Here is a 27,238-nt window from a genome sequence, read left to right as displayed (position 1 = left end):
TATATCATGAATGCAGAGACAAGACTCTGAAAAGACTTTAAAAAGACTAAAAAGTCTGACACCCTCTCACATCTAAAGACTCACAGACAATTTTGCAAAGACTGGGGATCTTGCAGGGTCACTACAGTCATGCACTGCTTAACGTCCATTCGGACAACGTCCATTCGCATATACGCCTGTAGTCCCATAAAAGGTTAAAATAATGTTTAAAAATCCCGATCGCAGAACGGGAGATAGCGGTAGTGAAGGCAACGCATCCCTCACGCAACACGTGTATCTCATGGAAATAAAGCGATTGCGGTGCCAGGCGTATAATGGTACAGTGTATTAATGTGCATGTTTAGTATTGTACAGTAACTTAACCCATATATTACAGTGTACTTTACCAGATACATTAGTTGAAGTACAATACGGTACTGTATGTTTACACTATCTTAGCTACAGTAGCCTACTCCAGATAGGTTTGCTAGTATATAGTATGGTGTTCGCACAACATCCAAATCACATACTATTTCACAGAACGTATCGTGCAACACATATTTGCAAGACTGCAACCAGATTCCTTTTGAGATTATTTCCCATCATGCTCCTGGCGGAAATTGACAAGAAGAGAAATGGAGCACAAGCAAAAGCAGCTTTTGGCCACAGCTGCCCTTGTGTGTGCCGTGATTTCTACAGAAAAAACGGCCAAAAGGAAAAAGAGAAGACACAGAAGATTGTGGACACAACCCTGGTTGTGTGAACGGGGACAGCAAGGTCTGTCCACGTTTTTTCTTTCTCCACTCTGTCGTGGCACAAATGTGAAGTCACGCCAAAGAGACACTCTTGTTCACTCCACAACTCCACCAGTTTCTTCTCCTTTTTTACAGTCCAAAAGAAGCGCAGCTTCCGAGGCCTCCCCTGAGTCTCCTCCATGTCCATCTCGGTCTATCTATTCCGCTTTGCTGTTTCTTGTTTGGTGCTGAGAGAGCTCACCCATTGGTTGTTGACAATGTCCACATCACTATTTGCGTCAGCCAAGACTAAAAAACGTACGATAATATTAAACACGGTTGATTGTATCATAACAGCAAGATGAGAGAAAGACTGACTTAAAACTGCTCCGATTACCACCTTACACCAAATGATCGAGACCAGGGGAGTGCGCCGCGACTCTAGCAAAACACTCAACATTTTATTCCGACTTTGGAAATTTGTCTGCGACTGTGAAATCGCTTGAAAGTCGTTAGGTCTAAGGCCGGCATTAGGCTACATTCTTACTGGTTTGTGGGCATTTCTATCATGTAAAACAGCTCCATAGTGCAGGGAACTCTAAACTGAAACTTATGAGGCTTTTTGGTGGGCTTTGTACAGCTATATGATTTTACTCATTTCATTATAGGGCTGAGTCCTACCACTGTATCACCCGAAAACAGTGTTTCTCAATCATACTCCTGGAGCCCTGCTCCAAACACATCTGTCCTTGCTCCAAACACATCTGATTGAAATTACTGCTCTTGCTCTTGATTAAATCAGGTGTGCTCAGCTAATCAAAAGTGCCACTGATGAGTTCAGTCATGTGGATAGAGCAGGGAAAGATGGAAAACATGCAGAGCAGGGGGGCCCCAGGAGCAGGCCTGAGAATCAGTGCCCTAAAACAGAGCCACCCAGAGCCCTACCACTGTATCTCCCTAAAACAGAGCCACCCAGAGTCCTACCACTGTATCTCCCTAAAACAGAGCCACCCAGAGTCCTACCACTGTATCTCCCTAAAACACTCACCCAGAATCCTACCACTGTCTCTCCCTAAAACAGAGCCACCCAGAGCCCTACCACTGTCTCTCCCTAAAACAGAGCCACCCAGAGTCCTACCACTGTATCACCCTAAAACAGAGCCACCCAGAGTCCTACCACTGTATCTCCCTAAAACACACTCACCCAGAGTCCTACCACTGTATCTCCCTAAAACACACTCACCCAGAGTCCTACCTCTGTCTCTCCCTAAAACACACTCACCCAGAGTCCTACCACTGTATCTCCCTAAAACACACTCACCCAGAGCCCTACCACTGTATCTCCCTAAAACACCCTCACCCAGAGTCCTACCACTGTATCTCCCTAAAACAGAGCCACCCAGAGTCCTACCACTGTATCTCCCTAAAAGAGCCACCCAGAATCCTACCACTGTATCACCCTAAAACAGAGCCACCCAGAGTCCTACCACTGTATCTCCCTAAAACACTCACCCAGAATCCTACCACTGTCTCTCCCTAAAACAGAGCCACCCAGAGCCCTACCACTGTCTCTCCCTAAAACAGAGCCACCCAGAGTCCTACCACTGTATCACCCTAAAACAGAGCCACCCAGAGTCCTACCACTGTATCTCCCTAAAACACACTCACCCAGAGTCCTACCACTGTATCTCCCTAAAACACACTCACCCAGAGTCCTACCTCTGTCTCTCCCTAAAACACACTCACCCAGAGTCCTACCACTGTATCTCCCTAAAACACACTCACCCAGAGCCCTACCACTGTATCTCCCTAAAACACCCTCACCCAGAGCCCTACCACTGTATCTCCCTAAAACACCCTCACCCAGAGTCCTACCACTGTATCTCCCTAAAACACACTCACCCAGAGCCCTACCACTGTATCTCCCTAAAACACCCTCACCCAGAGTCCTACCACTGTCTCTCCCTAAAACACTTTCACCCAGAATCCTACCACTGTATCACCCTAAAACACACTCACCCAGAGTCCTACCACTGTATCACCCTAAAACTGATTACGCTTTAAATTTCAGTACTATACTCTGTATTGGTCTTCTTTCATTACTTTTCACACCAACACACAGTAACTTTGGAAACAGGTAAAGGTCAGACTTGTACACAACACTGATTACAGTGCTCAGCTACCCTTCAATAAGGCTCTGTTTTTGTTGCAACCAACATTTTGGCAACATCCATTTAGCACAGAAAAAACACAAGTACACAATGTACAAAAATTTTGTAATGTTAAACCAATCTGTTATAATGTAGAATGTCCATTACACAACCATTATATTCAGCATTCAGAGAATTAATAACAGAAATAAATTCTTTCCCAAAGGCAGGGGGCTCCCACATTATCTCCAGGTTATATTAGCATCTCGGCTTAGATATCAATAATAGTATTGGAGCATTCAACACATTACGGTTATGTGGGACAAAAAAACTTTGGCCATCAAAACTTTTTGAAGGAAAAACAAATAGCGACAATATTCAATACATAAAAAATAATCTAAAATCTCCAATAAAAATCTGGAATAAGATTTTTGATTGCTAATCCTACCACTGTATCACCCTAAAACAGCAGGAAATAAGTCCAGAGAGAGACCCCTACAGCCAGCTGATAAAAACCTCTGTAAGCTCAGCTAAACTAAAATCATGAGCTTCACAGCAGACAGACCAACACAAACCACCAGCATACCAAAAATGTCAACCTACACAGGTTGAGTATCATCTGCTGTTCTTGTATTATACAGGCAGGAGTCGTCTCTACACAGACACTTACTGGTTTACTTTAGTGATTCCTCTGTGCTGCCTCTGTGGAGATACAATATTATACTTTCAGTTTTTTAATGAACTTGAGGAACAGAATGTCACCTGACCGGTTGTTACCGATTATCTTTCTTTTGAATCTGCTACCTGGCATGAACCCAATCTGACCTGCTTGTATTTTTAGCTTTCGCTTTAGTATATCATGAATGCAGAGGTTTCATTTCAACTGCAACAGCATTTTCAGTTACATGTTAGTGACTCCTGCTGTAGTGCTGTCCCACTGTGGGCACATGTGCAAAAGACAGATTTGGGCCTGGAACATGATTAGTAGAGGTCCCATAAGTAGAGTGATTGTGAGGGAGAAAAACAGGTACTGTCACATACTACAGGACTGCACCCAACACACAAAACAGCTGCTCACAGCTTAGACTGGATTCTTGCTGTCATGTGAGTTAGGCTGGGTTCTTACTGCTTTGCGGGTTAGGCTACATTCTTACTGGTATGTGGGCATTTCAATCATGTAAAACAGCTCCATAGTGCAGGGAACTCTAAACTGAAACTTATGAGGCTTTTTAGTGGGCTTTGTACAGCTATATGATTTTACTCATTTCATTATAGGGCTGAGTCCTACCACTGTATCACCCTAAAACACACTCATCCAGAGTGCTACCACTGTATCACCCTAAAACACACTCATCCAGAGTGCTACCACTGTATCACCCTACAATATAAATGGTAATTACAGCAAAACTGAGTGTGTGTATGTGTGGGTGTTTGTGTGTGTAAGTGCATGTAAGTCTGTATGAATGTGCGTTTATTTCTTTAAGTGAGTGAGAGTGTGTATCTTTATAACAGTAATACAGAATTAAGATAGCTATTGGGTTTGATAAAATGAGGTTTTGTCACCATCTTCTGGTACATAAATAAACACTCTCGCCTCCATTTTGTCTCACCCAGTGGCAAACAGAAGCAGTGCAGCCTGATACTGAATGCATCAACAGGACTCAGTCCAGCATCCAAGACTCCTTACGTTCAACACTGCAAATATTTGTGGTGCCCTAATACCTGGCCCACAATCAACTGGACTACACCACCTTCAGTTTACTGGGGAGAAGGACCTCGACCCATCCCATGAGCTAATAAATAAGCAAACCCTGCATACAGATAATAAATCACCAAATGAGACATGCACTGTAGAAAAGGATATAACAATTTATTATAATCAGTATGTATACATTTGTTAAAAAAGATAACTCACTAGAAGGAGGTTTCTTCAGTGCCAGCTCCAACTCCACCCCACCACTCACTCCAGGTGCCGGATGGAGAAACTGAAGTGGACAGCAGAGAAGGAGAGAGAGAAAGCAAATACCCAAGCCACTACACCCCTATATAATTGTGAATAAACCACTGCAACCAAACCAAAGATAAGTGCACATTCACTTAGCTTTAAGACACCTCATGCAGGAAAGTCTCCCTAAACCGACCCACTGGAGAAGTGGCTACAGCAAGGAGGGGAACTGCATCCAAGAGCCCCCCCCCCTTCCACGATGGGCCGGCAAACTGGCACTAGGGGAAAGACCCCCCACTCTGGAGACACAAAGCTACAAGGGCACCAGTGGACATTACACTTGGTTCAGGTAGCAACAGACCTCGAGCATATTCAACAATTCAATATAATTACCCTGAAACAATTCCATGCCATTTTAAATGTGCTGCTGCACTAAAGGGAAACAAGCAAAAACTACTAAAAGGAAACAGTGGTATCATTTCAACCTGACAGAGACCAAAAATAAATAATACCGTTAGCAATTAACTGATTAAACTTTACCAATTAAATAAATTAAACTGAATTAACCCTTTAAAAAGATCAAATTCACATTACAGACTTCCTGTTCTAGATGAGGGATTACACACACACAAAGCTCCTTAACTCGTAAAAAAAGATTCACTGCCTACTGACTTCACACTTGCACACACTGACCGCTGTGCGAAACCTGTGTCGAATTCTACATGTTGCGCAGTCCACTCAGCGGCTTCCCGTGTAACCTTTAAAACAAACGAATTAACCGGATTATCTACCCGGTTAAAAAAAAAGACACCATATGAGCAGCAGCAAACTTTAAAATGCGTACCTTGCGGGGAAAATTACCCCACTGTAGTTGGCCCCAGCAGCAGCAACAGAAGAGAAAGTGCCCCGACTGTGAAATCGAGATTTATGCCTTCCGACTTCCCACACAACCATGCACACACTCAATCACACCTGAAACTCATTCCCCAATCTAGGAACGGAGCGCTTTGTATGGAGCTCATCGTCTTCCGAAGAATATACGGCTACCACTAATTACCACATATTAATCTGTGTATTTTTCAGTTTTAACTGCTCTTAGTTTAAAAAGTAATTGTATATACATGTAAAATGTTGGTTGGTAAACACAGCAAGAGCCCTATTTGAGTGGGAGGTGCAGCTTTCAGCCACAGGTGAAAGGCACAAATAGTGTTATTAGAAAAGGTATCATGCTGGTTGGGGAGTTTTTAATTTGGGAAAGGGCAGGAATGACTCTTTAATGAGCAGAAGGAGTGAGGAGGGTGTGGCTGTGCTCTGACCGCAGCACCGCAGTGGTACATCCTTATTTACACAGGTAATGGGAGACAGAGCAGAATGGTAATACAGGTGCACCCTGATTCCTGTTCCTGCACTTCCAATAGTGCTTTACTCAGATGAGATTAGATGAGACTAATTTCTGAGGGATGGCCAATCATATGTTTATGGATACACATACCATCACTGCAAATAGAACATTCCACAGAAATCAAAATAATTTTGGGAGAAATTTCTAGAAATTTGTCATTATTACAACATAAATAATTATGTTATAACATATGTATATGTAATGTATTTTGTATATCTAATTGTTACACTATGATGTCTGGGTCTGAAAGCCTCTTATATATTCAGAGAATCTGTAATTTTCTCATAATTCCCCAAATTTCCACACTCCAATCTTTAGAAAAGCACCAGATATATTCGCTTCAGTTTGTTTGCTGTGGTGTCAGAATGCATCCACTTGTGGTTGTGCTGAGGGCCACCATTCTGCTGTACCACTTTCAGACCGAGGAGTGATCTGGTTATCCAGCTCTGTTAGGTAAATGGGGCTCCACAGAGGTGTGTGTGAAAGTGTTCACACCCCCACACAACAGCCAGAGCATCTTTATTGGTTATATCATGATTATTATTTACATGTTTCAAGTAAGGCATTCTTCTCATTCAACTCCCAATTTTAATTTAACATTAGATAGATAGATAGATAAAGTAAAAAAGTAAAAATGTGCATTGTGCATTGTTATTAAAAGTAAAATGTGCATTGTTAGTAAAAGTAAAATGTGCATTGTGCAAATTGCCACTCAGCGGAGGAGTCTCCTCTCCTGGCACAGAGGGGAGTTGTTGTAGATGGCTATTGCGGTGGGCAGGAATGACCTCCTGTAACGGTCCTTATTGCAGCGGAGCTGAAGGAGCCTCTAACTGAAGACACTCCATTATGTTGAGCACCTTCCGCAACCAACTCTAGGGGCTCCAGAGCAGTCCCCAGCACAGAGCCCACCTTCTTAATCAGTTTAAGTGCTCGGATGCTGCCGCCCCAACAGATGGCTGCAAAGAAAATTGCACTTGCCACAACAGACTGGTAAAAGATTAAATATTAACAGAACAAGTTACTTATTTACAATAGTGAAATGATTCATTGTTATTCAAAAGAATTTAGCATAAAGCAAATGAGTGCCCTCCAGTGTTTGTACACTGTCAGTGTTAATGTGGAGGTTTATGTAGTCATGACAACAGTGAATAACATCCCATCATGTCACACAGCTTTGAACAGGAATGAGACTCCCCTGAAGACACAGGAGTTCCCTGAAGACACAGGAGTTCCTCCAGGATACAGACATCTATCACAGCATGCACAGGGACACTGTGCCTTTCCAAACTGTAAACCCAGGATAGAGGGGTTGAGTGAATGTGGTGTGGAAAGTGTGCAGGTGGGTCAGAGTGTCAGAGGAGACGCTGTAGAAGGACAGAGTGCCGGCCGGCCAGTCCAGATACACTCCTACTCTGCAGGAGCGGGAGGGGGGGGCGGGTATGGAAGTGATGTTATTATTGTGCAGAGCAGAGAACCCGTCACCACTGCAACAGACACTCCAGGACTGGTCATTATTTCCAAACCCACAGTCAGAACCCTGTCTTTTCCTGCTAAATCCTTTAAATGCCACAGCAATCATAGCCCCCCCACTGCACTCAGCCTCCCAGTAACAGCGAGTCCCAGACAGACCCTCTCTGCACAGCACCTGCTCTATGGAGTCAAATCTCCACAGTGTGTGTGTCACCTTCCTGTCCCCCTCAGATAGAGACAGCTCTCTGTGTGTGTGTGTCACCTTCCTGTACCCCTCAGAAAGAGACAGCTCTCTGTGTGTGTGTGTCACCTTCCTGTCCCCCTCAGATAGAGACAGCTCTCTGTGTGTGAGTGTCACCTTCCTGTCCCCCTCAGATAGAGGCAGCTCTCTGAGTGTGTCTGTCACCTTCCTGTCCCCCTCAGATAGAGACAGCTCTCTGTGTGCTGTGTTGGGGTCCAGTGTGAGCTGGCAGGCATCTGCAGACAGGAAGGAGGTTAGAAGAGGCAACATCTGCAACACAATCTATTGTATCAGAACCAGGAGATCAACTTGTGTATGTGTGTGTGTGTGTGTGTATGTGTGTGTGTGTGTGTGTGTGTGTGTGTGTGTGTGTGTGTGTGTGTGTGTGTACGTATGTGTGGTATGTGTGTGTGTGTGTGTGTGTGGTGTGTGTGAGTGTGGTGTGTGAGTGTGTGAGAGAGAGTTTGTGTGTGTGTGTGTACGTGTGTGTGGTGTGTGTGTGTGTGTGAGTGTGTGTGTGTGTGTGTGTGTGTGTGTGTGATGTGTGTGATGTGTGTGGTGTGTGTGTGAGTGTGTGTGTGTGTGTGTGTGTATGTGTATGTGTGTGTGAGTTTGTGTGTGTGTGTGTGTGTTTGTGTGAGCGTGTGTGTGTGTTTTAGAGAGTATGTGTGTGTGTGTGTGTGTACGTGTGTGTGGTATGGGTGTGTGTGTGTGTGAGTGTGTGTGTGTGTGAGTATGTGTGTGAATGTGTGTGTGTGTGAGTGTGTGTGTGTGTGAGTGTGTGAATGTGTGTGTAGTGTGTGTGTGTGTGTGTGTGTGTGTGTGTGTGTGTGTGTGTGGTGTGTGTGTGTGTAAGTGTGACTGACAAAATACAAATAGCTGAATATTTAAATGATAATTTTAAACCCTCCCTCTCCCACAAAACACACCATATAAATGTGCTATATACACACATACAGCTTTATTTCAGCATCATACTAATATTGCAAAAGATTTTATAAAACATGTTATTAAAATATTAATAAAATAAATCACTCCTTTACAATATTGGAATAAATCATAGTAAGTAAATCATATTCAGTGTTTGTACACTGTCAGTATTAATGTGGAGATTTATGCAGTCATGACAACAGCGAATAACATCCCATCCACTCCTCCAGGATACAGGGGTCTATCCCAGCATGCACAGGGACACTGAGGAGCCATACCAAACCCCAAACCCAGGACAGACGGGTTGAGTGAATGTGGTGTGGAAAGTGTGCAGGAGGGTCAGAGTGTCAGAGGAGACGCTGTAGAAGGACAGAGTGCTGGCCGGCCAGTCCAGATACACTCCTACTCTGCGGGAGGAGGGGGGGGTGGAGAGGGAGGAGGAGGAGGAGGAGGAGGGGGAGGAGCGGGAGGAGGGGGCGGGTATGGAAGTGATGTTATTATTGTGCCGTGCAGAGAACCCGACATCACAGCAGTACAGACTCCAGGACTGGTCATTGTATCCAAACTCACTGTCAGAACCCCCTCCTCCTTTCCTGCTGATTCCTTTATACGCCACTGCAATATCAGCCCCCCCACTCCACTCAGCCTCCCAGTAACAGCGAGTCCCAGACAGACCCTCTCTGCACAGCACCTGCGGCACGGAGTCAAATCTCTCTGGGTGAGCAGGATATGGCTGCTCTCTCCCCGGTGTGTGTGTCACCTTCCTGTCCCCCTCAGATAGAGACAGCTCTGTGTGTGTGTGTGTCACCTTCCTGTCCCCCTCAGATAGAGACAGCTCTCTGTGTGCTGTGTTGGGGTCCAGTGTCAGCTGGCAGGCATCTGCAGACAGGAAGAAGGTTAGAAGAGAACCAGGAGATCAGCATCACACACACACACACACACACACACACACACTCACCTATGTATGTGCATGCACACACACATACTGACATACGCATACAGATACACACACAAATGCACACACACACTCGTGCGCGCACACACACCTATGCCTGCACATGCACGCACACACACACACACGCACTCACATACACACACACACTCACACACACACTCAAAAACACACAAACACGCACACACACTCACACACAGATACACAAACACTCAGACACACACACACATGCACGCATGCACACATACAAACATAGAAACACACACAAACTCACACACACACACACGTGCGTGAACACACACATGCACACACACAGACGAACACACACATGCACATGCATGCACACACACACATACGCACAAGCACACTCACGCACACACACATAGACAAATGCACGCGCACTCACCCACACATACACTTTCTCAGATGAACACACACATACTCACATACACACACACACACATACTTGCACACAGACACACTCATGCACAGACACATACATACAAATCCACACACACACATACACACACATGCACCCACCCACATGCACATGCATGCACACACATATGCATGCGCACACACACACACACACACACAGATACACACACACTCACACACACACATGCAGAATCACACACACACACACAGACTAACACACACATGCGCACGAACGCACACACACACACACACATATACAGATACACAAATATATACTCACACGCACACACACACACACACACACACACACTCACACATACTTACAGATGTACACACACGCATACAAACACATATGCCCACACACACTCAAACACCCAAACATACACAGTCACACTCTATGTATGTGCATGCACATACACACACTGACACTCACATACAGATACACACACACACACACACACACTCACTCCTGCACGCACACTCACCTATGCCTGTACACGCACGCACACACATGCACACACACTCACATACAGATACACCCACACACACAACCACCCACACACACATATATACACACACTCACTTGTGCGCGCACACACACCTATGCCTGCGCATGCACGCTCGCACACACACTCACATACACTCACATACAAATACACACACACACAGACACACATGCACCTCACTCTTATGCACGCACACACACAAACACCAACACACATACACACACACAGATATACAGATACACACAAACATCCTCACACACACACATACAAACACATGAGCTGACACACATGTACACATATACACGCATGCTGACACACACATACACACTCACACATACATACACATGGGCCAACACACATATACATGCACACACACACACATACACGCATACATATACACACACGCAAATACACATACACACACGTGTTTCTGCTTCGGTGTGTTTGTGTGTGTGTGTGTATATCTGTATGTAAGTGTGTGAGTGTGTGTGTGTTTATATCTGTATGTGAGTGTGTGAGTGTGTGTGTGTTTATATCTGTATGTGAGTGTGTGAGTGTGTGTGTGTGTGTATATATCTGTATGTGAGTGTGTGTGTGTGTGTGTGTACATCTGTAAGTATGTGTGAGTGTGTGTGTGTGTATATCTGTATGTGAGTGTGTGTGTGTGTGTGCGTGTGTGTGTACATCTGTAAGTATGTGTGAGTGTGTGTGTGTGTATATCTGTATGTGTGTCTGTGTGTGTGAGTGTGTGTGTGTGTGTGTGTGTGTGTATCTGTATGTGTGTCTGTGTGTGTTTGTGTGTGTAAGTATGTGTATGTGTGTGTGAGTGTGTGTATGTGTGTGTTTGTGTCTGTGTGTGAGTGTGTGAGTGTGTGTGCGCTTCTGTGTGTATATCTGTATGTGTGTCTGTGTGTGTGTGAGTGTGTGAATGTGTGTGTTTCTGTCTGTGTGTGTGTATATCTGTATGTTAGAGTGTGTGTGTGTGTGTGTGTGTGTGTGTGTATCTGTATGTGTGTCTGTGTGTGTTTGTGTAAAACATTGAGGTTAAAAATTAGTGAAAATGTTGAGGTTAATAGCAGTGCATACACTCTACAATGTCTAGCTAGCAAACGGGGTGAACGGGAGACAGCAGGAAATGCGTGTGTTTGGTGTTTGAGTGGGCTACACTACAGCAATCACTTGCCACGAGTAGCCTAGTTTGTGATGGTCGTCACAGTAGGCTAAATGATGATGTAAAACATTCAGACATCCAACCATAACTAGGGATGTGATGCTGCTCATCAGAAGTTTTTTTTTTTTTTTATCAAAAGTGGGTGGGACGGATTGGGGTGCTTATGAGTGTGTGTTTGTGTGTGGTTCTGTTCATTTGTGTGTGTGTGTGTTTTCCGTTCGTGTGTATGCATGTGTATGTGTGTGTGTGTGTGTGTGTGTGTGTGTGTGTGTGTGTGTATCTTACATTTCCTCAGTCCTGCATTAAGCCTAATCTCTCCTCCATGGTCCACACTGTAGGAACAGAAGAACAGAGACTGAGAGACACAGACTTTCTGCCTATGAAGTGCAGTGTGTGAAACTCAGGGCTCTGTAACAATGGGAGAGCTCCACACACTGCCAGGACTCTACTGATCAGATGAGAACACTGGCCACCATCTTACACATCTCACTAGGTTTTCCATTAACACACCAGACATCTACACACACGAAGGAGAAGAACTCTGCTTACAGCAGTGTCTCCAGTTTAAAGCTGGGGTCCTCCACTCCAGCAGAGAGCGCTCTCACTCCTGAGTCTCCTGGGTGGTTGTAGCTCAGATCCAGCTCTCTCAGGTGTGAGGGGTTTGAACGCAGAGCTGAAGCCAGAGAAGCACAGCCTCTCTCTGTGACTAGACAGCCTGACAGCCTGCAGAGAGAAGGAGAGAAGAGCTCTTCACTGTCACAGCTCTGGAGGAAAAGCAGGAGAAATTACCAGAATATCTGACACTCAGTACATGGAGACTGCAGCAGAGAACAATAATTATATTAATGCATGTGGGTTAGACCCTTGCAAAAATGTCATTTGACCATCAAAAAAAATGAACAGCAAGCATGAATGACAAGTATAGCCCCATACACACTGGAAGAGACTAAGCGATGAGAGACCATGGAATGTTAATGAAATTCGGCGACTTGCAGCGATGTCAGGCGAATTGACAGTTGGCTATGTGAAGTGGGAGGGTTCCCATTAGTTTAAATCTCAACTTTGAGGCAACACAATTGAGGCGACTACCAAGGGGAGCGAAGGATACCTTGTCAGTCAACGATATCCTTCGCTCCCATAGGAACCCTGCCAATTCACGTCGCCAACGGACCAACTGTCAGCGATGGGCGACAAGCGAAACGCTTTAAATGTGGACGGGCCATTAGAAGTTAAACTGATCAATACTGTAATTAGGTAAAGCACATGACCTTTCCCTGCACATACAATGTGCACTCTCCTCTAATTGGTCTAGTCATCACATCTGGTCACTTCTTGACCAACCAGATGAGAGTGCATTGTATGCAAAGAGAACATGCCCTGCTGCTATATTTAATTAAATCTCTTTCCACAGGACAATACCCCCATTATCATCACTGTTCTCTTACTAATTATGAATATAATAATGCAATAAAAAGTGCACATTTGCAACTGATTCCACAGTTTCATCTCTGGTGCATGGACTCAGGGGATAGATGAATAAAGAAGAGAGGATTCAATTTACCCATACAGTTTTGGTTATTAGAGATAATAACTGAAATTATTTGATAAACCTCGCGACATTATATTCATGACAAAATACCACTGACCTCTGCTTGCTGTGGCAGTGTGAGGATAAATGTACTTAAACAATCCATGTTTTAAAATAACTGTTTTTCAATCAAACTAAAATGTAGGTGCATTCACCCTTTAATCTAGTTTTAGACTTTGGTCAATGTTTTTCTTCAGGTCACTGATGATTAAAAACTTCAATATTAGGTGAAACTAGCTTTCCAGCCCACATCTGAGCTACGTTTATGCCATACATGGAGTTGAACCACAGCTCAGATATACCACCTAGTATCACGGGTGAGGCAGCCAAAGTAAAACTGAGAGGGAAACTCGTCACCTATGCATCAGTAAAAACCCTCAGAGAGGCCAAGCATTGGAGGTCTAGCACTGGAAAAGCAAATGAGGAGACTGGAACAGCAACACTAAGGGAAATCATCTGCTGCCAGCTTAGCCCAGCTCAATGAAGCTGAGACGCTATTAACTCTTTATTATCAGAAAGAGTGGAGAGGAATTTAAAGCTCCTGAAACAAAGGTATTCTAAGAGGAGACATTTACGGGACTCAGACAGTAAAGACGCCTGTTCCAAGCACAGGCTGAGACCTACAGTCCAAGCTCAAAACCAGCTCCATCATCTGCCGACAGCGACTGGGAGCAACAGCAGAACAAACTGGCCTCCTTCCAGCGGGGTGGAGGGGTGGGCAGGTTGGCCAGGACCCCCCATCCCCCAGCGGCGTGCTAATATCCGTAGGCTCCTTAATGTTACATCCCAGCCTGTAGCATGTGTGGCACTAGCACTGCATGCTTAAAAGGCACTGGGCCCTGCGTCTTCACCATTTCTTTTTAAAACATTACAAACACTTGGATTTAGTCTGAATTTTATCAAGTTCATTCCGCTTCTGTACTCTTCCCCACAATCACAGCTAGCAGTAAATGACAGCTTCTAGCAACCATTCCAGCCAGGCAGGGGCCCAAGGCAGGGTTTCCCTCTTCCCTGCTTTCATTCCCCTCAGTGTAGAACCTAGGACAAATCCTAGGACAAACAGTAAGTAACAGTGAAGACATTACAATGTCCTCTTATAAATATGCTTCCCTTTCAATTAAAAATCTCTAAGCTAACAACAGGCTTTGGAAATTTTGGATTTTACTGAGGTTACAAGGTAAATGTTGACAAAACACAGGCATTGGTGATGAATACACTGATTACTCCCCAGGTGAAATCCTCATGGTGTTTCAGGTGGCCTAAGAATGGTATCACTCACTCAAAACTAAGGGTGATCTGACCTGCTGGTCCATGCTGCCCCTCACATTAATGGACACAGCAGAGTCAGTTATACTGAATCTAGTCCTCAGACTCCTGTTCCGCTTCCAGACACACTTTTGTAGCCCAAACCCACGTTTAACTCACTTGATAAGCTCATATCCAGATTTATCTGGTAGGGTAGATGGATCCACCAAAACAACTGGAAGGTCTAGAACTACTTCATCTTTAACATTTCTGCCTCACTTGTAAGTCACTTTGGATAAAAAGCATCTGCCAAATGAATAAAGGTAAATGTAAATGTATCATTACTGGCAGCAGCCCAGCTCTGTGCAATGACAGTATGGATGCTAGACACTGCCAGTACCAGGTGGCTCAGTATGCAGTTTAAATGTGCACATATACTCTTGTCACAGGGAGTCATTGGGTGAGTGGCTATGGGCTGGTTACAGAGTTTGGAAAGGGGTACAACAAACATCTGATCTGCCCTCCAGAGTCTCAGCCTTAACATCTACTGTGTATATCAACAGCTTTGTACCACTTAGGCTAGATGCAGGGCTCAAGGACATGATACTTCAGAATCTATATTTCACACACAAACTACTGAAGGTCAAAAACTTTCAATCTTTGAAATGACTGACAACTGAATTTCATCTGTTTAACAGTGACAAAAGTTTAAACAATGGAAAAATAAGAACATTTATGTCAAGATGACAGTTATAGAAGCTTAAAGACACATGGGTATTCCTGAGTAATTTATTTTACAAAGGACAATGGGATTAGAACAAGCTGAACTTTTCTACCTGTCCTGTGTGCTTTAGCAACAGCATTTAAAATGATGAATTGTACAGAATCTGAGATATAGGAAGTACTGGTTAACAAAGCTATCCTGCCTTAATACTTCATGTATTTGATTTTTTCTGCTATTTTTACATTACATTGCATTATGTTATTTAGCAGACGCTGACCCAGAGTGACTTCCAAATAAGTGCATCGCTATGCTAAGCGTAGTTATCCAGAAGTATTACAAGAGGTCAGTAAGATACTGAGTTACGTGCTAAGCTAGTGCAGAGTGCTTTTAGACCCTTCCAGTCACATGGGAGAGTTGGGGGAAGGGCTCAGTCTAACACTCACCAGCCATTCAAATGGAAACTTTGGATTTGTTGTACTGTGCATCTTCTAAGAGCATGTTATTTCAAACTAAAGGTTATTTCTTTATTTAAATGGTAGATATACATAAAAAGATTAAAGTAACATTTTGTTGATTATCTGTGCCATGACTCCATTCCATTAGCCTAGATAATCAGGAGTTAACTGTACATTATTATGCTCCTCACCCCAGTCTCTGTAGTTTACAGTGTGGATCCTCCAGTCCAGCAGAGAGCGCTCTCACTCCTGAATCCTGCAGATCATTGTCTCTCAGCTCCAGCTCTCTCAGCTCTGAGTGGTGTGAGCGCAGGATTGAGGCCAGATCATCACAGCAGCCCTCTGTGAGATTACAGCAACCCAATCTGTGGAAAAAAGAGACAAAATCTCTGCTCATTATATAAATACACACACTCCTCAAATTTGATACCTTTTCTGCTACTATGACAGAACAAGCCTGTGGTGAACAGCATTGTCTGCATTTCAACAAATTAATTCAGTACAAAACTGTATTTGATACCTTTCATTATCGCTCTCTCTATATATATACACAGTATACATACTGTATAAAGACAGGGGGAGAGAGAGTTTTTGTGCTTTACTGATCTGTTGATCAGTTAGAAGAGTTCTAGAAGAGTTCAGATTCACAAGTCTGTTTAAAAGACTTTGTGGTTATTTCTGTAGGAAATCCCTAAAGGTGCTTTCAGATAGGACACGGGGAAATCGTGGGCGCCAGTTACTAGGCAACCAAAAAGACTTCCAGGAAGTGGTTAGCAGGTAGTAGCAGAGGCTGGTTTTTCGAGCAGCGGTTTTGGAAGTACCATGTATCTTTCTGCATCTCTGTGAAAAGCTCTGGCTTTAGTTGTGCTGATAAACATATACTGATGGCAAGAGAGGGCTAGATTTTCCTGTAGGCTAGGCAAACATTTTATTATGAAAATAGAAAACATCACGTTTCTACCGCTTTTTAAACACACCTGCCTAGGTTGTTGGAAATTTCTTTCCAAATCACGTCTTTTCTGTTTATGTCCCTGTATGTTTTTAAACTAGTATTGCAGATTTCAGGGTACTTGGACACCGCCAATATCAGCTTCTCCTCCATTTTTCTGCGGACCTGTCTGCAAGGAGCTGTCAGGTTCTCTGCAATCGGACGCGCCGAGTTGACGTCACAGGGCGCTGCAGCCAAGTTGAACATTTTTTAACGGCAGGCGCGGCCTTGCGCTGTGCTCAGCTCAGCGGAGCGCCGATGCGCTCTTGCGCCACGCAAACACATAGAAATGAATGGGTTCTTTAGCGCAGTGCTGCGCCCACCGGGTCCTATCTGAAAGCACCTTAAAAGAGTCTAACCATATACCATCATCCCCTGCAGACACATCATTGTTACCCCACATTTGCTTGGAATATCTGATTGGATAAAGGAGCATTTACATGCTCAGATCACACAAGTGGAGTCCCACCTATGGCCCACTTCACAGTAGTACACTGTGTTACATGCAGTGTGAATAATAGCTGCTGGCTGCATGTGAGTGTATCAGAGGATTGCATTTGCCTCAGTGTCCAGAGGCTGTTGCAGTGAGACAAGCCTAACGTGCAACAGGTGATTCCAAAAACAGGGTTGCGTCAAGAGGGAATCGTCTTTCAGCAAAGTCAAGGAGACTGATGGTATTTACGAGATTTATTTTTCTTTGTGAGGGTGTGAAGCGTTTCACAAATAAATTGCTCTATTTGGTTTTACATTTACATTTACATTTTGACAGACTAATTGCCATTTAAACTGTTTTGAACAGAGATTTTGTTTTACATCCCTTACAAACGACACACAATGGGCTGCAGTGTTTCCGTAGTGGTAAGGAGCAGGGCTCGTAACTGAAAGGTTGTTGGTTCGATTCCCTGAATGGGTACTGCTGCTGTACCCTTGGGCAGTCACAGTTGCTCCAGGAAATATCCAGCTGTATAGATGGATAACATGTAAAGCTGTAACCTGTGGAAGTCGCTCTGGAAAGAGTGTGTGCTGAATGACAATAATGTACATCCCCTCATCATCAAACACTGACGAACACAGACATACAGAGTTCAGCAATACTTTCAAATGCCTTTGCTTGAGAACTGTATGTGTGTTTATATAGATGACTAATAAACAAATACAAATGTAGATTCAAGTCCCAGTCAATGTGAACATTACATTACTTCACTTAGCAGACACTCTTACCCAGAGCAACTTACAAATAAGTGCATCACTATGCTGAGTAGTTACGTAACATAATGAACATAAAATGCAGCACAACAGTTACCTAATCAGTAACAAACACATAAGCACTTTTGGTTTTTATAAGTCATGTAATTGTCATGTGATGGTCAAAGATTGCGGTCCGGTCGACTGGCTGAGTTTAACCATTCAGAATTTCTTCTTATGGGGGATTTAAACCGGGACTGATTATCATCAGCATCTGATTCCATGAAAGGAATACAATATATGATGTTTTAAACCTCATGCAACTTGTTCATGTGCCCACAAAACCAAATTCTAAATTCCTGAATAAATGACAATTAATAGATCTGATACAAACTGACAGACCATATAAACTCTTTAACAAAATGGAAGATCTATTGCGCAAAAGCAAGTATCTATTAACTGAGCAGTTTTAACCCTTTCCTCCCAAATGTTTCTGTAGCCTTTACTGCCAGCACTGCACACAGAATCCTTTAGTAAATTTGGCCCTGGGTCTTTTCTCACAGTTGGCTGAACACACTCATGAGAGAATGACGGCCAGTCAGGGGTTACTCAACCTCAGCGTACAAACATTTACTTCTATATTACTGACCAGTTGAAGTCAAAACTAAGAAGGATCCATATTTCTAATTTTCATGGAATCTTTCAGGCATCACTTAAAATATGAATTCAGTGAAAAATGCTGATGAATCAGGATTCTCAAACAGCATCACTCACCTCAGAGTCTGTAGTTCACAGTTTGGACTCATCAGTGCAGCACTCAGCAGCTTCACTCCTGATTCTCCCAGGTTACAGTAGCTGAGATCCAGAGTCTGTAGTTTACAGTTTGGACTCATCAGTGCAGCACTCAGCAGCTTCACTCCTGATTCTCCCAGCTTATTCTTGCTGAGGTCCAGCTCTCTCAGGGGTGAGGTGGCTGACTGGAGAGCTGAGGCCACAATTTCAATGGACTCGCCTGTAAGGTCACAGCCACTGAGTCTGAAAAGATAGAAAGACAGAAAAAAGCACTTATAATCAAACATTCTTTATAACAAAAACATTTCTACTTCAAAATGTCTCTGAGGGAAAAGTTATCACCTGTTGTTTTTTATTTGTATCAAAAACCCTTAAAAGCTTTTAAATGTTTTGAATGAATGATCTGACTGATTTTAATGACTTTTACAGCAGTGACCATCCCAGCACTGATTGTGGTGCCGTGTCTGTGGAAGTGTTGGTCCTCCTCCCAGGACTAAATCCTCCATCACTGCTACTGCATCTGCCTGCAGTGCTGCTGCTGTGAGACTCTCTGCTACTCCTGAGGTTCCTGATAACCCAGCCACCTGCTGCTGCTGCTTCCATCCCCACAACCCGGCATTCCCATCAGCAAGATCGCCACCACACTCTCACAAGCACAAATCGGCCTGGCGGTGTGGTGAGAGACTCTCAAATCTCCTGCTCAGTTCTGACTCCTAGGCCAGAGCTCAGGTGTAACATTGCCAAGGAAATAGCAGGATGTTTCTCTGTGGGACTAAGGTTGGACAATCGCCTTTCAGCATGAACAAGGAGAATGACGGTATTTACAATAAGAGGAAAATGCTGTGTCAATCTTCTGACATGTTTTTACTGCTCATATTGAATGTGAAAAATGCAGGAATGCCGATTGAGGACATCAATCGCAAATCAGTCCTGCTGCAAAAACTCACTTTAACATTAAATGAAAAGTACAAGGTGTCCAGGTGCCAGCACTCAAGATACTGACATGTAATTGGATCTAAGAGTAAGAATGGGACCAAAGGAATTATACATGCCACCACTTATACAAATGTAGGGAGTCAGATCTAAGAAGAGTCTTAAACAGATGTGTGAAAAAATCACACATCTAAAGGGAAAGATGTCATATTTCATTATTTTCCTTGTAGATGGTGTGAAGCTTTTCACATCAATTTGATATGTTAAATTTTTCCAGACTAACTGCCATTTAAACTATTTTAACACAGATTTTGTTTTACTTCCCCTCAACATCTTTAAACACTGAGGAACGGAGATTCCAATTCCTTAAAATGAAGCTGTTCTAACAAAAGGAACAGCTGAGGAGATGAAGATGCCTACACACTGAGAGAGGCACTCATGAAAAATACAGACTGTAAATTCCCTTTGATGTCCTGTTGATGTGTGTTTCCGCTGTGTAGAGGAAGTGAGCATATTGTGATGTGTGTTTCTGCAGTGCAGAGGAAGTGAGTATATTGTGATGTGTGTTTCAGCAGTGCAGAGGAAGTGAGTATATTGTGATGTGTGTTTCTGCAGTGCAGAGGAAGTGAGTATATTGTGTTTGTGTTGTGAATGATGCCGCTCTGTGCATCAGCCATAATGCCTCTTAGTGATGGGGACATGCAGACCTGTCACTGGGCTCCCTCTGAAAGCTCCCTGTGGCCAGAAAACCACAGGTGGAGAGGACTTGCCTCTGCACTTGTACAGCAGTATTGCATCTAGTTGGGCTCTCCAGTGCTGGGATCAACAGCATGCAAATATATAGGAAGAAGCAGTGCTGTACCATTCATACTCATGCACCATAAAGTCTGCCTAATCTCTGAATGCACACTCATGGAGTAAAGTACCATTAACCACATCCTCCGAAAGTGCTAGTGCATTAAGTGGAGCAAAAACACACATCTACAGTAGAGATAGTACAGATACACACAGGGATATCATGTCTTTGTTAAACTGTCACACCAGTGAAAATAATTTGTTTTTCATAGCCATGCTACCACATCAGTCAAAATTACATTATCTTTCATTTATTAATTGTGGATCAATCCAAAAACTAGGGCTGTCCTGAATACCATTTTCTGGGGGTGGGCTGAGGATGACTCGGGAAGGACTCAGCCACACATTTCTCCGTTCTCGGCTGAGATAGACGGCATAGCGCTGCAACATGTGTCTTTCCATTTAAATAAAGGAATTAATTTTTAAGGATTCTGTTATTCTACAGTATTGTTGCTTGTATTGTTATTTGTTAATAAAAAAAACATTTTCCAAAAGATTTGGTGTGTTTTATGCATGCTTGTAATCCCAGGGCTCCAGACTAACTTTTTTACCAGGAGCACTGTAGCCCCTCACTGAAATGTTTAGGAGCGCAAGCAGAAAATTTAGGGGCGCCCATCATAAATCGATTTGCAACACAATTATTCACATGTCCCCCCATTTTAACTGTAATAAATACAGAAACTACAATGTGCTGTTACCAGTGTCACATTTTAAATGAAATGGTGCTTTTTCAATCATGTTTACAGAATGTAGTCAGAATGAGGTATGTAGTCAGAGAAGAACCTCAACTTAACAAATGTACACAAAGAAATATCTGTTCAGTGACCTTCCTGTCATTACAGTACAAAAAACAACTAAACAAATACATTAAATGCAACCATGAGATAAGCGATCACTGTTCATTAACTTTACTGCAATTACAGCACTACTTACTTACGTAATAATGCTAGTGAAAACATAACGAACCATGTAAGGTTACTCGTGCTACATAGCATAAAATAAGTTATGTGCGAAAGGATTAAAATAATCAGCTATAGACCGCTTCATCTTTGCAACAGGATAACAGCAATGGATCGTTTCGCACGTTTCACCATCAGTGCGTGTGTACAGGCAGGGAGAGTGCAGGTAGGGAGAGACCGACTAAGCCTGTGAAGAAAAAGTACTACTTTCAACCACAATGGCTAACAGTACCCGTGCGGGAAGGGCACCAAAATGATCATCATGCACTCGCACAAATGCGACCACGTGAAATTTTAACTTGCACACTCTCAAAAAATGTTGGCATATGCGGGCATATTTGCAAGTCGCACTGGTGCGCCTAGTTATAAAATTTAGTCGCACTTTCTCCAAAAATGGTCGCAAAATGCGACTAAATGGTCGCAGTCTGGAGCCCTGAATCCCGAGGGGTTTGATTGAACGAGGCCCTATCTATGCACTTTTTGTGAAATAATAACAGCTTGTGACATTTTTTCTTACCATGGATAAATTATAGACCTACATAAATGCTCATAATAATAGGCTCCGAATCTGAGACAACGGCTGACAAAGCGCTGTGAAACAGAAGCGCAGAAACAGCACACTAGCTCCAACAAAACAAAGATTTGAGATTTATATTTATAAGATTTATATTTATTTATAATTTCTTTATTGTCATTTCTCACTACCCACATACACTGAAATGAAATGTGTCCTCTGCATTTAACCCATCCTATACACTCATCGCCATCACTGCTTACGGAGCCGCGGTATTTAAAAATGGTCTCGCGCCCCACTGGAAGCAGAGAGAAGCATGGCATCGCTGCAGCTAGCATCCTCCCAGGGTGACAAACTTAGCTAGGGGGGCGGTCGAAACAATTAGACCCTCCGTTCAAGTCCCAAAGCACGAGCTCGGCGGTCACCAGCTACTTTTTATTTCCCATCACCGTGACGTTCACTGTTGTAAGTGAGAGGGATGTCAGGCGCCCAAGCTGAGATGGTATATATTTCCACATTTTAACAGTGCAATTAAAAAGTATAAATATAGTGCAAGAATGTGCTGACAAATGTGTTTTGCAGTTCACCTTTATTGATAGCCTACATTTAGCAAAAAAAAAAAAAAAAACGAATATCCAAATCTCAAAATTGAAAACCAAATACCTACCCAACAAACGAATATCCAAATAGTCGAATATTTACATCCAGCCGTACCAAAAACCTGTTAATAAATTGCTTGAATTGCATCAAGTATTAATATGAATGATACTCATGTAGAATGTTTCTGCAGAATATTTATTTCTGAAAGTTATCACTACCTGCAGTACAGAGTTTTACTGAAAATTTGCCTGTGTATTTCACACAGTGCTATCGCTTGAACAGGTACATCTTCCACTTCTTTTAAGCCTGTCTTTTCTGCTATTTCAGAGGGTCATGTTTACAGAGGAAAACTCATATCTGTAACACACCTGTTCAGCCAAAAGGATTATTTGTACGCTTGGTCTGAAGTCTGCACTGAAGTACGCACATTCTCACATCAAGGTTTTTAAGTCAAAACGTTGGCATGGCTTTCTGCACATGCAAAATTTAGCATGAAATTTGGGAGCAGGCACATTTTATAAATGATGCCCCTAGATCCTAATGATGCCGCCCTACATTACAGCTGTAGCAGCAACAGCAGATATAATGAACATATCTGGTGGTCCGTAATAAAGTAGTGACACATATTTATAATCCAACCTGCGAATGTTGCGTATTCTAGACAACATTTTTATTCTGAATAAAATGCAGAGAAAAGATTTTATCCACTCCCAAGAAATAGGATGGCATGATGTTTAGGGAAAATGTACAAATTAATTCCACTCAACAATTCAATATTCCAATGTAACATTAAAGTGGACACAGGCCATATTTCTCAACTATTTTGCCACTTTCTTGCCTATACAAACAGTTTAATATGAACTCTATAAATGTCCATAATAGTTTTATTTGATTTTTTTTTTAATTTGTGATTGTGCAATTGTTTAAGCATTAAAAGGAAAATCAAATGAGATTTTGATTATATAGCAACATGGTACAGCTAAATGTACACTATCATATTCTAACAAGCATGTTTTCAGGATAACCATGGTATGTTTGAAAGGAGATACTCGTGTTAATACTCACAGAGCCTTTCTGCAGCACCTCACAGCTGGAACCAGTCTCCTGTGCCCCTCATCTGAGGTGTTGTATTTCCTTAGGTCAAGCTCATCCAGCACCTTCTCTGACATCAGGAGCATATAGGCCAGGGCAGAACAGTGCACAGGTGAGATCCTTTCACCAGAACGACTTCCTGAGCTCAGGAACTTTTGAACCTCCTTCATGAGTGAATGATCGTTCAGTTCAGCCAGACAGTGGAGCAGATTGATGAACCTCTCTGGGGAAGCATCATCTCTCTCCAAACTCTTTATGTACTTGACTGTCTTCTTGATGCTGCCTGAGTTACTTCCTGTCTGTGTCAGAAAGCCTTTGAGAAGGTTCTGATTGGAATCCAGTGAGAGGCCAAGAAGGAATCGTAGGAAAAGGTCCAGGTGCCCATTCTTACTCTCCAAGGCCTGCTGAACAGCTCTCTTGTGCAAGTGATACAATTGAGTGACTTCAGATTTTTGACCAAAAATGGACTTCAATGCCTTTACATTCTTGCTTGCATATGAGTGAAACACAGACAAAGCAGCCAGATACTCCTGGATGCTCAGATGCACAAAGCAGTACACTTTCTTCTGATACAGCACAGACTGCTCTTTAAAGATTTCTGTGCACACCCCAGAGTACACTGACGCCTCAGTGACATCAATGCCACACTTTCTCAGGTCCTCTTCATAGAATGTGAGATTGCCATTTTCCAGGTGTTGGATAGCCAGCTGCCCCAGTTTCAGAATCATGTCTTTATCCAGCCCCAGAAGCTTTTGTGGATCTGTCTCATTTCTTCCCTGATATTTCTGATTCTTGATGTTGGACTGAATGAGCAGGAAGTGGGTGTACATTCCAGTCAGAGTTTTAGGGATTTCTCCACAGTCAGCTTCACCAAACAGTCGCTCCAGAACAGTTGAAGAAATCAAACAGAAGACTGGTATGTGACACAGGATGTAGAGACTCCTGCATGATTTCATGTGAGAGATAATTCTGCTGGCCTGGTTCTCATCATTGAATCTCTTCCTGAAGTACTCCTCCTTCTGTGAGTCATTGAAACCTTGTATCTCTGTCACACGGTGGACGTATTCAGAAGGGATCTGATTGGCTGCTGCCGGCCGGGAGGTGATCCAGAGGAGAGCAGAGGGAAGCAGATTTCCCTTAATGAGGTTTGTCAGCAGCACATCCACTGAGGATGTCTCTGTTACATCAGACAATACATTGGTGTGTTGGAAATTAAAGGGAAATCTGATTTCATCCAGACCATCAAAGATGAACAAAACTTTGTCAACTTCAGACTGAATGTTTTCAATCCCTCTTGTTTCAGGGTGGAAGACCTGCAGAAGCCCAAGCAGACTGTACTGTTCATCTTTAATCAAGTTCAGCTCCCGAAAAGGAAGAACAAACATGAGTCGAACATCCTGATTGGCTTTTCCTTCTGCCCAGTCCAGAATGAACTTCTGCACAGAGACTGTTTTTCCAATGCCAGCGATCCCCTTCGTCAGCACAGTTCTGATGGGTTTCTCTTGTCCAGGTAAGGGTTTAAAGATGTCATTGCAGTTGATTGCAGTGTATTTTGTGGTCTGTTTCCTGGATGCTGTCTCAATCTGCCACACTTCGTGTTCATTATTGATTCCCTCACTGTCCCCCTCTATGATGTAGAGCTCTGTGTAAATATTGTTGAGGAAGGTATGCCACCCTGATGTTGCAACCCCTTCAAATATGCACTCAAACCTCTTCTTCAGACTGGATTTCAGCTGCTTTTGGACTCCTGCATGAAAATGGGCACATTTTCAGAACAGACTGTTGCTGAAGGGTGTGAGAGTATTATGTGTCATTAAACAGCAGTAGCGTGCCATAGGGTGTGTTATTAAACAGCAGTGATGTGTTTGTGTTTAGTGATGGTGTGGGTGAGATAAATTGGTGATGTTTTCTAAAAGATGACCCTGTTCATATAACCCTTTTCTATTTGTAAGAAAAATGGAGTAAAAAACAACTTACTGTTTTCTGCTTCCAGGTCCTGATCATTGGAACACAGGGGTGAAGCATCTACAATCATGGACTGCAGAGAAATAAAGACACCATTTAAACCAGAGCTTAAGAATACAGAATGAAAAAGATTATATGAAAACGAAGAAAAATCTTATAGAAAACAAATTTCAAAATATTACCGGGAGAAACATTAAAGCTTTTTTTTTCAGTAAGGCCAGATGAATGAATGAACAAAGGTATGAATGAGTGAGTATGTGACACAGACAGGTGAATGTCTTAATACTGGACAGCCAGATTCAGATGAATGAGGGTTTAAAGGACAGACAATCCAGCCAGTCAGTGAATAAGTCAGATGAATGAGTGACACCAGGACAGATTTAGCCAAATGGATGAATCCAGTTACAGACAGAGGTAAATGAGTGACTCCAGGTGCCGGTAAATTCAGGTGAATGAGTGACTCCAGGTGCAGGCAGATTCAGGTGAATGAGTAACTCCAGGTGCAGGCAGACTCAGGTGAATGAGTGACTCCAGGTGCAGGCAGACTCAGGTGAATGAGTGACTCCAGGTACAGGTAGATTCAGGTGAATGAGTGAAGTCCTTTACCTGCTGGCAGAGTCTCTGCTGGCTCATCTGCTCACACACTGCAGAGCTGGACTGGAGCTCTGACAGCTCACTGCAGACACAGGAATACACATTTAATCAGTGCTACAACAGCAAAACGACTAAAGGAAAAACAAGCTCAAAATATCATTATATGATTATACAGCTGCTCAAAAGCATCATGGAGTTTCATTATTTCCAAAGAGTATTTTACCAGAAGTGAAGCTGCTTTGGCTTCATAAATAGTCACTGACTTTCTACCAGGATGTAGGATTTAAGGACAAATGTAGCAGACAGAGCAAACAGAAGGCTCTTTATGTTCCAGTGTTGCCTCTGTTGCCTATCATTTATACACATTTATCTGATCATCTCACCAGCTCATTTAATCATCATGAAGAGCACATGGTTACAGACACACTCAGTCTGACTTTGGACCAGCGCGAGTGAGACACCAGACTGTTTGAAGTCTGACTGGGTTGTAAAGTGAGAAAGAGCAGAGGCCTGTTGGACAGGGAGTCTCACCCTGAAGCAGCTATTGGTTGATGAGCCACAGCTGCTCTGATCAGCAGGCTTTAAATGCAGGTGTGTGGCTGGAGAGGGGGGCTCATTCTTTTCAGTTTGGATGTGTGCTGTTTGTCCAAGGCTGTTTCCTGTATTTATTGCTTTTGAAATTATTGGGCTGTAGGTTTCACCTCTTCTGCTCATCACAGTAGTGACGGAGAGATATTACAGGGAGATATTATGTGCCTGGAACAGCCATCTGGCTCCCTGTTGATTCATTGAATGGACTGACAGATAAGCAACGTCCACAACTTTTACTGA

The 27,238-nt window shown here is 43.1% G+C and overlaps 1 protein-coding gene across 1 annotated transcript; it reads right to left on the bottom strand.

Moving 5' to 3' along the window:
• Positions 1-8,939: 8,939 nt before the first annotated feature.
• Positions 8,940-26,485, bottom strand: LOC118790431 (NLR family CARD domain-containing protein 3-like). The gene is made up of 8 exons (XM_036547346.1): positions 26,420-26,485; positions 25,826-25,886; positions 23,822-25,595; positions 16,122-16,295; positions 12,468-12,641; positions 12,204-12,250; positions 9,637-9,730; positions 8,940-9,591 (listed from the first exon to the last, which is right to left on the bottom strand). Exons 1-8 carry the CDS (start codon positions 26,444-26,446, stop codon positions 9,093-9,095), a joined length of 2,850 nt encoding a protein of 949 aa, XP_036403239.1. The 5' UTR covers positions 26,447-26,485; the 3' UTR covers positions 8,940-9,092.
• Between the last annotated feature and the right edge of the window lie 753 nt (positions 26,486-27,238).

Source organism: Megalops cyprinoides, chromosome 1, assembly GCF_013368585.1.
Source record: "Megalops cyprinoides isolate fMegCyp1 chromosome 1, fMegCyp1.pri, whole genome shotgun sequence".
In the NCBI taxonomy this organism is placed as follows: domain Eukaryota; kingdom Metazoa; phylum Chordata; class Actinopteri; order Elopiformes; family Megalopidae; genus Megalops; species Megalops cyprinoides.
This window is presented reverse-complemented; position numbering and strand designations above follow the sequence as displayed.